The sequence below is a fragment of the Sceloporus undulatus genome, chromosome 2 (genome assembly GCF_019175285.1).
Source record: "Sceloporus undulatus isolate JIND9_A2432 ecotype Alabama chromosome 2, SceUnd_v1.1, whole genome shotgun sequence".
Lineage (NCBI taxonomy): Eukaryota > Metazoa > Chordata > Lepidosauria > Squamata > Phrynosomatidae > Sceloporus > Sceloporus undulatus.
In genome coordinates this window covers 220,934,603-220,948,619 of record NC_056523.1, presented here as the reverse complement: position 1 = coordinate 220,948,619, position 14,017 = coordinate 220,934,603, and the positions used below count along the sequence as shown (strand labels likewise).

General features: G+C 41.1%; 1 protein-coding gene across 2 annotated transcripts; it reads right to left on the bottom strand.

Moving 5' to 3' along the window:
- Positions 1 to 5,250: 5,250 nt before the first annotated feature.
- LRRC14B (leucine rich repeat containing 14B) lies at positions 5,251 to 11,117 on the bottom strand. 2 transcript variants are annotated; one of them, XM_042451945.1, is made up of 3 exons: positions 10,122 to 11,117; positions 9,413 to 9,463; positions 5,251 to 6,285 (listed from the first exon to the last, which is right to left on the bottom strand). In XM_042451945.1, the coding sequence occupies exons 1-3, from the start codon at positions 11,024 to 11,026 to the stop codon at positions 5,640 to 5,642; spliced, it is 1,602 nt and encodes a 533-aa protein (XP_042307879.1). In that variant the 5' UTR covers positions 11,027 to 11,117; the 3' UTR covers positions 5,251 to 5,639. The 2 variants fall into 2 exon arrangements, with proteins under 2 accessions (XP_042307879.1, XP_042307880.1); XM_042451946.1 differs by lacking the exon at positions 9,413 to 9,463 and having other exon boundaries at positions 10,122 to 11,116.
- Between the last annotated feature and the right edge of the window lie 2,900 nt (positions 11,118 to 14,017).

Below are 14,017 nucleotides of genomic sequence, written 5' to 3'. Positions count from 1 at the left end.
TCAGCCATGAAACCCACAGGGTGACCTTGGGCAAGTTACATTCTCTCAGCCTCAGGGTAAGGCAATGCCATATCTCCTCTGAACAAATCTTGCCAATAAAATAAAATAAAATAAAGTAAAATAAAATAAAATGAAATAAAATAAAATAAAATAAGGAAAACCCATGATAGGTTTGCCTTAGGGTTGCCATAATTCAGATAGACTTGAAGTCAAGCAACAACAACAATGCTTGGAGCACACAGATAGAAAAGGGCAGACACACAGGTGGAGAGGCAAACCTCGTCTGAACAAATCTTGCCAAGAAGAAAAATGCCATTATAGGGTCACCATAAGTCAGAAACTACTTGAAGGCACAACACACATACTGAGATCAGGTGCTAGCCAGGCTTCACACCTCTTCCTTCCACCTTAGGCAAGTCACATTCTTTCAGCCTCAGGGCAAGGCAGTGGCAAACCTCTTCCAAACAATGTAAAGTTGAAGGCTTTCATAGCTGGCATCCATAGTTTTTTGTGGGTTTTTCAGGCTATGTGCCATGTTCTGGAAGAGCTTATTCCTGTCGTTTCACCAGCAGCTGTGGCTAGCATCTTCAGAAATGTCAAGAATAAACTTTTCCAAGGAGAAGAGAGATGGAAGGAAGGAGAAAGTATGTAGCAGAAGGTAAAAGAAAGAGAGTTTAATGTATAAAAGAGTTAAGGAGGAGAGGGATGGAGAGAGAAGATGGAGGAAGATGATGAAGAAGATGAAGATACTACTAAGAAGAAAAGAAAATGACCCAAGATATTGTATGTTTTGAACTGAAATTTATTGTTTGTATGGATAGTTAATATGATAACTAAAAATAATATTCATTCAAAGAATAAACTCTTCCAGAACATGGCGACATAGCCTGAAAAACCTACAAAAATGCCTCTAAATCTAAGGCAATCAGGATTGCCTTAAGGTCACCATAAACTGGAAACAACACGAAGACACATGCCACACACACACACACACACACACACACAGTGCTATTCATTGTCTGATGTGAAGCAGTAAACTATTTTCCTGCTTAGAATCTGTGCTAAATTCTGTTCCCATTACAGTCTGTTTTTGTGTTTGTGTGTCCCAGCAGCTGTCCCAGCTTTCTCTCCTTTCTGCCTCCACTTTACTTAGGTTTAAATGATGACTCAAGGAACAATGCAGTTTAAAACCAGATCCCTATGCAGGCCCTTCTGCTTTATATGCTGTGCCATCTCCCTTTTGGTTAAGAAAGTGACTTGAGGCGTAATTAGGAATAATGATCCCTTTGTTAATCAGTAATTGACTCGAATACGCATTTAGTCAGATATTAGCAAGACTCTATATGTCTGGGAAGAACACTTTGTTTCTGCAGCACATCAGCATTGTCTGGGAATCTCTCAGTCTGTGTGCCCATTTTCCTCCTGGCCCTCTGCATCATGACTGTCCATATTGATGTCCTTTCCCTCCGTGATGTTAAGAGCCAAAGGCCTTGGACTAGTAGCCAGTTCTCCAGCCTCATGGGTCTCCTTTGGGCCCAGGCATAGCACCATAGGAACCATGTCTGTCTAGTGAAATGGTGGCCAACATGCAGCCCAAAATGTCCACAGAATCCAAGAACTGTGGAAATGGAAGATATTCCATATGTTATCTAGTCTAGCTCCCAGCACCCCCAGCATAGTGAGTAGAGTGTTATGCTGGGAATTGCAGTGCAACAACCTCCAGAAGCAGGGCTGTATCTACTGTGGGACAAAATAAGGGTTTCCCTTTCCAGGTAAGAATTCTATTCTCTGATGAAATTTTCCTTCAGTCCCAAAATTTCTAGCATTGCAAGCCAAGACGTTTTTATTTAAGCAGGCGTTTGATATATAATCATATCAGGGTGTTTTTTTTAATTGAGTAGGTGTTTTTTAAACATGCTTTTAACTTTTGTATATGTGTAATTCCATACTGCTTTAAGATTATTTTAATAGTTTTAAATTTTATTGTATTTTCTTAAAAATGTTTTTTTTTTAATCTGGGAGTAAGGCGGCATACAAATGAAATAAATAAATAAATAAATAAATAAATAAATAAGACTTAAAACATCAGTGGAACATTTAGAAAGAGAGTTTAAGGCATCCGAAGAAAAGAAGGCAACATTATCGAGGGAATTTAAAAAACACAAAATATTCATTCGAAAATCCACAAAACAGTGAAACCTCTATTGGGCCAACAAAATGCCAAACAACAACATGTTGCAAGCTTTTCAAAACTTCACTGGCTTCTGCATCAGGCAAAGATGTTAAAAATCATATAGAAGAAGAAAAAATTAAGACGATGTTAATCTCAAGCCTATATTTTGTCAAGATGTGGCTGTTCTCAGTTCGGATGGTTCTGGAGGGGCATTCAAGCGATGTGGCAAAATGCAAGCTTGGGACTAACATTGGCCTGTTCCAGACTGCCAAAATAAAGCTGCTTCAGGTCTCTTTGGAGGTATGCTATTTAAATGATGCCTGGGTCCTAAGAGTCCGGAGGTCGTGCCAAAGCCACAGTCCATTCCTAAGCACCGGAGTGCAGCTTTGGTGCAGCTTCTGGATTCTTAGGATGCATGCATCATTTAAACAGCATACCTCCAAAGAGACCCCAAGCAGCTTTATTTTGGCAGTCTGGAACAGGCCATAGTCTCTTTTTTCCCTCCTGTATAATTTTTAACATCGTTGCCTGATGAAGAAGTCAGTGAAGCTTCAAAAGCTTGCAACATGTAATTTATTTATTTATTTTGGCATTTGGTTGACCCAAGAAAGGTATCAACGTTTTGTGGATTTTGGATGTTATTGTACTTTGCTTCATGGCCAACACGGCTACAAAATAGAAGAGTTCTATGGATGGTTTCCAATGTCTCATCCTATGTAATGTTAGAATTGTTGGGACTGAAGGGAAAAATTCAGGGGGAGGGAAAAGTCTTATTTGAGAGAGTCGTGGCTCTCATTTTGAAACCACTATATCCTTGTACATTGCTCAGCCTGGAATGCTGTGACCCAAGAGTGGAATGGAGTTGAGATCACTGGCTGCTGGAGGCAGACTAGAAGCAAAAAGGAGACAAACAGAGAGAAAATACACACATACACACCCCTACACATAACACTCTTAAACTTTCTGCTGAGAATGGTACTTACTTGCTAAAGAGTTTATCACATGGGAGGCATCTTGTGCAGAAATGGGATTTAAAACCCGAAGAAACCTAAGAAGACACATAAAAGAGTGACTGGTTTTCAGATACATCGGGGTTAACACAACATTAAACCGGCTAGACTTCTGTCCGGGTTAATGTTGGGTTAACCTGGATGTTGTCTGATAATAAACCCGCTTTTGCAGGTTTTTTCACTTTAAATCTCATTTTTGCACAGGATCCCTTAGCATACCTACGAAGCACAGAAGCAGGTGAAAAGGACAAGGAAAGTGGAAGAAGAGGACAAAGGCTGCTGCAAGTCAAGGATTGTGTCCTCTGCCTCTTCCTTAGCCAGCAGTTCCCTGTGAAAATGGAACAGAAACAAAGGAGAAGGAAGAGGAGAACAACATACCAGAGAACAGGCAAACAGGCAAAACACAATAGTCATAGGAGTTGCTGCTGTTAACTGCCTTCAATTTAACTTGGACCCATGGTGACTGCTATGAATGAGGGGTGGCCAAGTCCCCCTTTCCACAACAGTTGCAGATTCATGGTTGTGGCTTCTCTGAATCTATACATCTGGAAGGTGGTCTTCCTCTTTACCTATTGCCTTTCACTGTACCAAGCATTATCATCTTTCTAGGGAGTCCTTTCTTTTCATGATATGGCCAAAATAAGACAAATTCAGTTTAGTCATTTTTGCTCCTAGGGAGTGTTCAGGGCTGATTTGCTCTAGGACCCTAAGAGACAACAGCCTAAATCTTCTTGTTAGTCTTGATCAATGCACCGATGAGATTTACCTATATGTTGCTCTTCATTCAACTATTCAACATGTTCAACATGTCCTGCTTTCAACTGCTTTGAAGTATGCCATGCTGTCCTCAGACAGCAGAACAGTTCAAACTCAGAGGGAGAAAAACAGAAAGAAAATAAACAGAAATCATCCTATTCTATTTGCATAAATTCAGCACATGCAACTGAAGATCTGTTGTACTGTGTTCGAAAGATCACCAACATCTCTTCACTCCAGCAAAGGCAGGTCGCCGTTCTTGCGGAAGAAGAACATTTGAAAGAATAAAATCTTGTGTAAATGGGGAAAGGAGGAGGTTTTTAATGACAACCTCACCCCCATACTAAGTACCTATCTATCTGTGTAAGGAGTTGGGAATTATATTGACATGAAATTTGACTCAATCAGGCAGATTCCTCTTAGATGTGATATTCTACAGCAGGGGTGGTAAAGGCATGGCCCTCCGCTATTTTGATGGACCACAGTTTGCATCATGTTTTGTCATTTTTTCTATTGGCCTACGACTGCTGGGAGTTGCAGTCCAACAAGATCTGGAGGGCCACAAAATTCCCATCTGCTTCTAAAGCGACCCTCAGTGTTCAGCTTTTATCTAAAAGCAAAAGGCTTCCACTTGCTGCTGCATCCTACAGGCTGCAGTACATGATGAACAAAGGAACATTTTAACATTTCCCCCAAAATTTGTTGAGGAAAAGGAGGAAATATGCAAAGCTTGTGGCTTTGAACAGCGTGTAGCAGTCCTTCCTCAGTATTTGGGCTTCAACAGAAGAATGCCTCATCCTCCCATCTTCTTCTTCTTCTTCTTTGCTGGTAAGTTGACTCTGTCTTATGGAAACCCCTTGAATTAGACACCTCCAGGAGCCCTGTTCATCAAAGCAGAGGTAGCTGTGCGTAGGTGTCAAGAAAAATTCTAAAATTGGGGGAATACCTTTCTTAGGCCAACCAGAAAGGCATAACAATATGTACAATCTTTTGAGATCTCTAGATCTTTTTCTTAGGCAAGATATTATAAAAAGGAGTCTGAGCATAGTGGAGAGAATAAGACTTGGAGTCCATCCACATTGGAGAAATAACCCAGTTTGACACCGCTTTAGCAGCCATGGTTCCAGGCGAATGGTCGCCTGGAGCCATGGCCTATAAAACGGTGTCAGGTGGATTATTTCTGCAATGAGGATGCAGCTTTAGCGACATATGGTGTGTAACTTGTCTTGAGATGCTATGAGGATAAAGAGTCTTCAGACACTCAAGTGGAGCTCACCAGGTGATTTGAGAATAATTGGATTTCACCCACGCTAGTGTAAACCCTATGTTTACTGTGAGCAGGAAAAGCAATGAATACTGGATTCTTCATTTTGCAAATACACAACTCCACTGTAAACTCAGAACTCTCCCAACTCCATTGTCAGTGGAAGTGACTAACTAGACAGTCTTTATATTGATAAGGCTGAAGATCATTTTATACGCTGGACAAAGTAAACAACGTCAGCAGAGGCCAAGCTGGGTAGACAGCCGTACATGGTGACCAAAGAAGGTGAAAACTGAGAGAATAAACTACCAGGTTCCGGTGATATATAATCCAGAAACAGAATAAGCCTTCAGTGTGCTGTCTAAACAATTCCAATAAATTGATGCTTGAGTTTGATGAATGAATTTGAAAAGCTCTTCCGGTTCAACTTCAGATTTCAGCTCATTTGCTGAAGAGCCATGCTGAAGTTTTGAAGAGTTTCCCTGAAAGACTGCAGCAAGGATTTCCCCAGTTCGTTGCCCGTTTCATATAATGCTGCATCATAAGCTCCAAAGAGAGGTGTAGTGGCTTTAATGTCATCCCGCTTGGCTTGCAGTAAAATCATGTTAAGGTCTTCTGCTATGCTGTCATATTTCTGGTGATCAAATTTGGAAAGATCCGCTTCATCGATCGGGTAACCAATGTCATTTGCGTAACAGTCTTTTGGAACTGGGTATTCGATGTATTTCAGTCTAGGGAAATCAGTGAAAACATTGAAAAGGCATTTCAAGGCACGAGAAGAGAGAGGATTTCCAAGGAACTTGAATTCCTCTAGTTTCCAGCAGGGGACCAACCCCAAAATCAACATGTTCAAGTGCGTGTCCTGGATGTTGCATTCCTCAAGGGTGAGACTCTTCAGTGTGTGGGATGAATGGTTCAGAAGCTTGAAGAAAGTAGATGGGTACAGGTCAGCCACATCATGCCCACTCATATCAAGAACTTCCAGGTGATTGGAATGGAGGCTATTGGCTAAATAGGCCATGTCTACATGGTTTAAGGAGCAGTTAGAAACATCCAGCATTTTCAGTGGGGTTTTCAGTGGGCTGGAGAGTAAAATATAAAAACAAAGTGCACAATTATATCATTACATTTGTATTATCAAATAGTTTAACAACCAAGAGATGCTTGCGTATAACCATAGTGGGTGAATTCTCTTTGACTTCAGCAGGGTCTGAACATGGAAAACTAAAGGAAGGATTACAGCCATGATGAAGCCTTTAAAAATGACCGGATTCTTACATTTGGCTTTTCTTTTCTTTTCTGTTACAATTTCAGAATATTTAGGCATAATCCAGCCCTGCTGTAAATGGAGAGTAGGATGTATCTTTTTGTACAGTGCACCCGCGCCATGCATGCACCCGCCATATGTGGCCTTGAGCATATGTGCTCAAGCCGCAGTGCGCGTGCGGGGCGGAAGGGGCAGCGCGTCCCATTCAATTGAATGGGCACGCGCGCCCCGCCGCGCCGCTGTGCACGAGCCCCATTGTTTCCAATGGGGCTCGAGCATAGGTGGAATTCGCCTTACGCGGAGGGATCCGGAACGGATCCCCCGCGTAAGGCGAGGACGCACTGTATATGATAAAATATGACAGCCAGTGTGGTGTCGTGTTTTTAGCATTAGACTATGACTCTGGAGACCAGGGTTTTAATCCCTGCTCAGCCATGGAAACCTGCTGGGGGTGACCTTGGGCAAGTCACACTCTCTGAACCTCAAAGAAAGAGCAATGGCAAACCTCCTCTTGCCAAGAAAACCCCATGACAGGTTCACCGTAAGTTCTCCATAAGCCAGAAATGACTTGAAGGCATATAGCAATATAGGACATATCTTCATTTCTTCTCAGGATAATAAGCAACTCATGGTGTCATACACACCCCACTCACCTCCTCCCATTTCACACATACAGAATCCTTAGTCGTGCTTTTTTGCACTAATGTTACTCATAAATTGTAATTCCCATATACCACTGAATGCAATGCGAGCAGCTATGACATAAACTATTAGCAAAATTAAAAGTATTCCTTCAAATTACAATATCATACATACAGCCTACATGTATTTACATATACATAGTGAAGATCTGGTTAAAATGGGATGTGTTTAAAGAAAAGTTTAAAATAATATTTTTCTTAATTCATTTTTAAAAAAAAATCATTTTGAAATTGGAAATTTTAATTTTTAAAAATTCTGAGCTTTCGTAGACTTCAGCTTTCTTCTTCAGATGCATGTCTACGAAAGTCTATCAACCTCTTCCTACCAACCTCTTACTTTCAATTCTTAAAGGTGCTACAAGATCCTTTTGCATATTGATTTTCTAGACTAACATGGTTATGTCTTTGTATTCTTTTCTTGTTCAGTTTATTTACTGTCCTTCTTTCATAACTGTACACAGAAACTGGAACTACTATAGTATGGATTATTCTGATTTTAGTATTTAATTATATGCCTTTACACTTTAATATCTTATCTAGTTCCTTCATAACTGACTTTTGAGTGTCTTTTGATAGTTGACTACTGTCTCCATTTTGGTTAATGGCTGAACCAAGGTATAAAAAATGTTTGACTATTTCAGTGTCTTCATCATCTATTTCCAAGTTATATAAATAATCTGTGGCCATCAATGTCTCCTTGCAGTTTTTTAATTATTATTTTTTATTCTTTCTGGAAGATTAGTGCTAATTTTCTATAAATTCCTATGGCAGCCTCACTGTGTTTTTCCCTTGGAGGAAAATTACTCCTGACACACAACGCACAAACATACGCATGCATACTCTCTTATCTGATCATCAGTTTCCTCCAATGCTTCATTTCACATGGTGTATGACTGTGTGTTGTCTCATTCTGAGGGCAAAAAAACCACAGCAGTTCCACCATAGAATGTTACAAAATTAGTATTAATCATCTGGAGATTTTTCCCCTCAAATGAGTCAACAGTGCAATGCGGCAGCTAACAAGGCCAATGCGATTCTAGGCTGCATCAACAGGAGTATAGTGTCTAGATCAAGGGAAGTCATAGTGCCACTATATTCTGCTCTGGTCAGGCCCCACCTGGAATATTGTGTCCAGTTCTGGGCACCACAATTCAAAAAGGACATTGAGAAACTGGAGTGAGTCCAAAGGAGGGCGACTAAAATGGTGAAGGGTCTGGAAACTATGCCCTATGAGGAACGACTTAAGGAGCTGCGGATGTTTAGCCTGGAGAAAAGAAGGTTAAGAAGTGATATCATAGCCCTGTTTAAATATTTGAAGGGATAGAATCATAGAATCATAAAATCATAGAGTTGGAAGAGACCACCAGTCCAACCCCTTTCTGCCATGCAGGAAATCACAATCAAAGCATCCCCGACAGATGGCCATCCAGCCTCTGCTTGAAGACCTCCAAGGAAGGAGACTCCACTACACTCAGAGGAAGTGTTTTCCACTGTCAGGATGTCACATTGAGGAGGGAGCAAGCTTGTTTTCTGCTGCTCCAGAGACAAGGACAATGGATGCAAGCTCCAGGAAAAGAGATTCCATCTCAACATTAGGAGGAACTTCCTGACAGTAAGGGCTGTTCAACAGTGGAACACACTTCCTTGGAGTGTAGTGGAGTCTCCCTCCTTGGAGGTCTTTAAACAGAGGCTGGATGGCCATCTGTCAGGGATGCTTTGATTGGGAGTTCCTGCATGGCAGGTGGTAGGACTGGATGGCCCTTTGGTCTCTTCCAACGCTACTATTCTCTGATTCTATGATTCAAATAATAAAAAAGATTGTGAGAGGGCTTTGGAAGAGAAACAGAAGGAGACCATGCAAGGCTACCTGGAGGAAAAATGTAATGGGTAAGAGATTTGGACATGCCCAAATCTAACGTTACACAACCCACACCACAAGCAAGACACCACAATGAACTGAAATATGCTGCATTTAAGAATCATACTAACTGATTGGCACTTGAAAACACCACTATTTAAGTATTGTATTGTATCTGTTCTATTTTGTTCCTTTTGTTTTTTCCTAAATAAATAAATAGGCCAAGGGGACTACTTTTAAAAAGTAACTTTCCTGGAAAGAACCAACAAAATAAATCAGAAAATGAGGAGCATAAGTCTGGGAAATCCTGTTATTTCCCCCCCTGCAATCCAAACAATATTTTGCTATTGCTTGGATCTCACCACCTGTAGAGTGAAACCTACCAGAAGAATGACACAGTTGGTCTTTCTGAGATTTGATGTAGTTTTTCCTTGCTGAGACAGAAATAATAAGGTTTTTACAAAAGAACAAGATAAAAGATTTAATTAGTCACAGTGAGGGTCAAGTGTTACTATGATATTATATATAATAAAAGAAACGTACGGGACATTAAGATCTCTTTCACAGAGTGAAATAGCTTCTACTGTTCTGTATTACAGGAATAATGTTATGTATAACGAGATGAAGAAATTGATTATGGTAAAGAAGGGCAAATTATGAATAAAATACAGTCTTGCATCCAGAAGATCACAGGTTTAAGCATTTACATCTCCGGTTAGTAAGGATCCCAGTTGGCACAGCTTGGCTACACTCCTCCCTAAGGTTGGGAATAACATCTGTCAGTGGACCATGAAGACTATGAAGATACCCACTCCCAGTCAGAGCACACACTACTGAGTTAACTGGCCTAGTAAACCGATTAAATAAAACAATATAAAGATGTTAGCTATCATTGTAAAGAATGCTCTGCAACATCACTGCAGCCTTTTCTCAACTACAGTTTCATGTCTATGGCCTGACATTTTCCTGGAATAGTTGTTCTCATACATGGCAACTTGCTTCACCAGAAAGGACTGTCTTTGTAATCCGCCTTGATTCCGCAAGGAAAAGGCGGAATATAAATAAATGATATTATTATCTAGAAGGCATTACCTGAGCAGTTTACGGATCCTTCCTGTGAGGATGGAAAATGCCAGGCTCAGTTCAGTCAGCCGAGTCATCTGGCTCAGCTTGACCCCGACCCTTGCTAGAGTGGCATCATCTTCTGGTGTGAACCTTCTCACGTCAAATGTCCTTGCTGGGAGTGTGAGAGAAGTCAGCTGAGGAAACTGGACATTATTCAACAACACCAGCAAATGTTCCATTTCCATCCGAACATTGTGGATGACTTCGAATTTGCCCAGCGAAGAGGGCTCTGTGAGCTTTGTGAGGTAGAAGAGCTTCTTGAGGGCAAGGTTGTCCACTCTAAAAGCCGCACAACGGATTTTCAGTGGGCAATGGCACCTCATTAGCAAGGCCTGGACCACCAGCTCATAGTTTTGCTCCGTAACAAAGATGTCCATGAAGACATCAATAGAAATCTCAAAGACATCTGGACTGAGCTGCAGCCTGTGCATGTCAACAAGCAGATCGTAGCAGATTTTTGAGAGGAACTCTGTCCTGGCCCACCGTCCTATAGTCTTCCTACACCTGCAGAGCTGAACTTCAACATCTTTTATGCCTGTCAAGTCTACTCTTTTGAGTCTCTTTGCATACGGAGATGAAAAATTCAATACATAGTCTCTCAGGCCGGTCAGGCAGCTGGCCAGACACACCGAGCAAGCTCTGTTGCTGATGTCTTCCTGGTGATCTGTTGTTTTCCCCAACAGTCTTCCAATGTTGAGTTCTGGCAGCGGCCAGTTTTCCACCAGGTTGTGAATCACTTCGCCTTGCTCCTGTAAGTAACTCGCTTTAAAAAGGAGAGGGAAAAGGTTGTGTGCAAGGCTGCCCAGATTCTCTCTGACAACCTGCGTGTTGGTCACCAAGGCCTCAGCACTTATGAACCGCAGTGAATGCATTTCTGTCTTCTGATTCTTTCTGTTCTTCAGGTTCTATTCAAACTGCATCTCTCTTTCTCTGCCTTATCATTCCCTATTTTTAGCTGCAGCTGCTGTTGCTGTAGGGAGAGAGTGAAGTCTGTTTGGAAAGGTAAAACCAGCAGTCACATGCTGAACTTAGGTTGCTATTTTGGTGTCAAGCTCTCACTTGATGCCTCTAATACATTCAGTTTATGCAAAGGCTCTTCAAATGTCTTGTGAATGCAATCTTTAAAAACCTGCTGGATCAACTGAATCGCATTCATTTGCTGTCGACCCATCATATCCACAGATTCTTTATCCACAGATTCAAGCATCCATAGCTTGAAAATATTCAAAATAAGTATAAATTCCAAATAGCAAACCTTGATTTTGCCATTTTATATAAGAGACACCATTTTACTACCCTGTTGTATTTAATGGGATTTGATTATCCATTGATTTTGGTATCCATGGGGGTTCTGGAACCAAACTCCAGCGGATACCAATGGCCCACTATATTCATTGGACAATACATATAAATTTCCTTTTTCTGGACTCCCTTTTCCCATTGTACAGCCTCAAGGTTACTTCCAATTTCCAATTTCACAATACAGAAACAACAATAACTTTTAGGATAATAAAACATGACAATCATAACAGAGAATAAGCATCCGTAATATCATCACAAGTAAGCGATAATCTCTAAAAACTGTAACATCTAAAATATTATTATGTGTGATGTATTATAGCAGTATATTAAGAAATACAAAAAAGAGAGACAATGTTCATAATGCCTATAAGAAAAAAGGTAAAGAAATATAAAGAAAATCGTCACCATCAAGCTTGACTTGTTTGAAAAAATATTATTTTATCCTCAGCTCTCAAGAAAAGTATCAGAAAAATGAACACTTAAATTTCACTTGTTTGTGTCTACCTTCTCTTCAGTAAGAATGCAGCAAACTGTTGTAATAATCCTTAGGACAGTGATGGCGAACCTTTTTCAGACTGAGTGCCCAAATTGCAACCCAAACCCCACTTATTTATCACAAAGTGCCACATTCCTTTGTCTTTCTAGTAACAAACTTGTGAACTCTGTGCTGGAGTGACTTGAGTGTGTGCCTACAGAGAGGGCTCAGAGTGCCACCTCTGGCACGCGTGCCATAGGTTCGCCATCACTGCCTTAGGATCTGTTTTTCTGAAGTCTCTCTTGAAAGCTTGAAAAAAGTTAATCTTTTCAGCTACAACTCTCAGAATATCTAAGTCAGGATGGCTTTTGCTTTGCTTTTGGGGGGAGGATTCTGAGAATAATTTTTCCAAGTTTGACTGCTTTACCATCAGACTTTAATATACCATATGAATGTCATATGAATAAGAATGCAAGAAGATTCCTTGTGTCTAGTCCAGCAGGCCATTTCTGGTAATGAATGATCAGCCAGATGTTGTTAGGAAATCCAGAAAGGAGGGCAGATATATGGATTTTGATTTGATTTTTTATTGTAAGAGCCATACATACACTGGCATAGCGGTGGGCAACATATGGCTCTCTTGACGTTGTTGTTGTTATGTGGCTTCAAGTCATTTCAGACTTATGACAACCATTAAACGAAACTATCATGGTGTTTTCTTGTCAAGACTTGTTCAGAGAGGGGTTGTCTATGCCTTTCCCTGAGGCTGAGAGAGTGTGACTTGCCCAAGGTCACCCAGTGGATATTCATAGCAAGCAGGGTTTTGAAACCTGATTTCCAGAGTTGTAGTCCAACACCCAAACCACACCACATAACTCTCTTCTCTTGATGTTACTGGATTAAACCTCCCAATATCCTTCGCCATTGATTGTAGTGGCTAATGAAAGTAGCACTAAGCACATAGGGAGGCCCATAAATTGCTCAGTCCTGAGATCTATCAGGAAAGACACCTGCTCACAGCAGTGACTCATGTATGAGTACAATGGACAGATGTGAGTGAACATTTCTCTTGTGGCTCTGAATCACAGGAATGACTGATCCAGTCACACCCAGAACAGAGACATGGCAGAATTGATGCCCTCAGTGATGAGGGAAGCCATGGCTGGAAAAGCTAAAACCTTCAGGAGCACTGTAAACAACCTCACCTGTGAGCAGCCTCATTTGAATTCCAAATTTTGTGGGAATGTCCTGTTTGAGGCCTGCCCTGATGCATGTGGCAGGCCACTGTTAGACACAGAGCTAAATTTTGCTTTAGTCCTGCGTAGAGTAGATGTGACAGGCAGTGTGGTGTAGTGGTTGGAGTGTTCAATGCAGGAGGCCAGGGCTTGATTCCCCATTCAGCCATGGAAACTGCTGGGTGACTTTAAGTAAGTCACGTTCTCTCAGAAAATCCTGTGATAGGGCCACCTTAGAGCCACCATAAGTCAGAAACTACTTGAAGGCACACAACAACAAAAGTAGTGCTATTGAATCCCTCCGTTTTATCTATGTGCTAACTCACTTTCAAGAATTGATTGAAGAGGTCTACTTTAGTTGGGGCTTACAACAGGGTGCCAAGCACAGAGTACTAGACTTAGCATACATTCGTCTGGCCCAATAGAATTTTTTCCTAAGATGTGGCTTCCTCATGGCCATAGGTTTGAAAATAAAGGGAGGATTCGAAGGGTAAAGTAACAAGAGAAAGTAAAAGGGTTGCTACTTGGTAGCCATACTTTTGTTCATTTCTGATAGGTTTACTCAGTTTCCAACCCTCTGTGCATGTGGCAATCCTCTCTATATTGTATCCCGTGAGTCACTTGTGGTCTTTTGATCCTGCAGACCTTAGAAGACGAACTTGGAGTTAAATGTGCCAGGTGTCCTCTAAATTTCTTTTCTGCCCCACCACCCACTTCCTGGACACAACTTGTATGCAGGGCTACAATAACTAGCTATAAACATTCAAAGATAATTGAGTAAGAGGCAAGGTCTGACAACAAAGGTTGACCGTAGAAAGTCAGTGAGAGGGAATGTGATGTGTGATTAACCC

Coding starts and splice junctions, on each gene's coding strand:
- LRRC14B (XM_042451945.1), bottom strand. CDS start 11,026: ATGCATTCACTGCGGTTCATAAGTGCTGAGGCCTTGGTGACCAACACG. Junction 9,464..10,121: donor AGGATCCGTAAACTGCTCAG/GTAATGCCTTCT, acceptor TTTCTGTCTCAG/CAAGGAAAAACTACATCAAA. Junction 6,286..9,412: donor CCAACTGTGTCATTCTTCTG/GTAGGTTTCACT, acceptor TTTACTCTCCAG/CCCACTGAAAACCCCACTGA.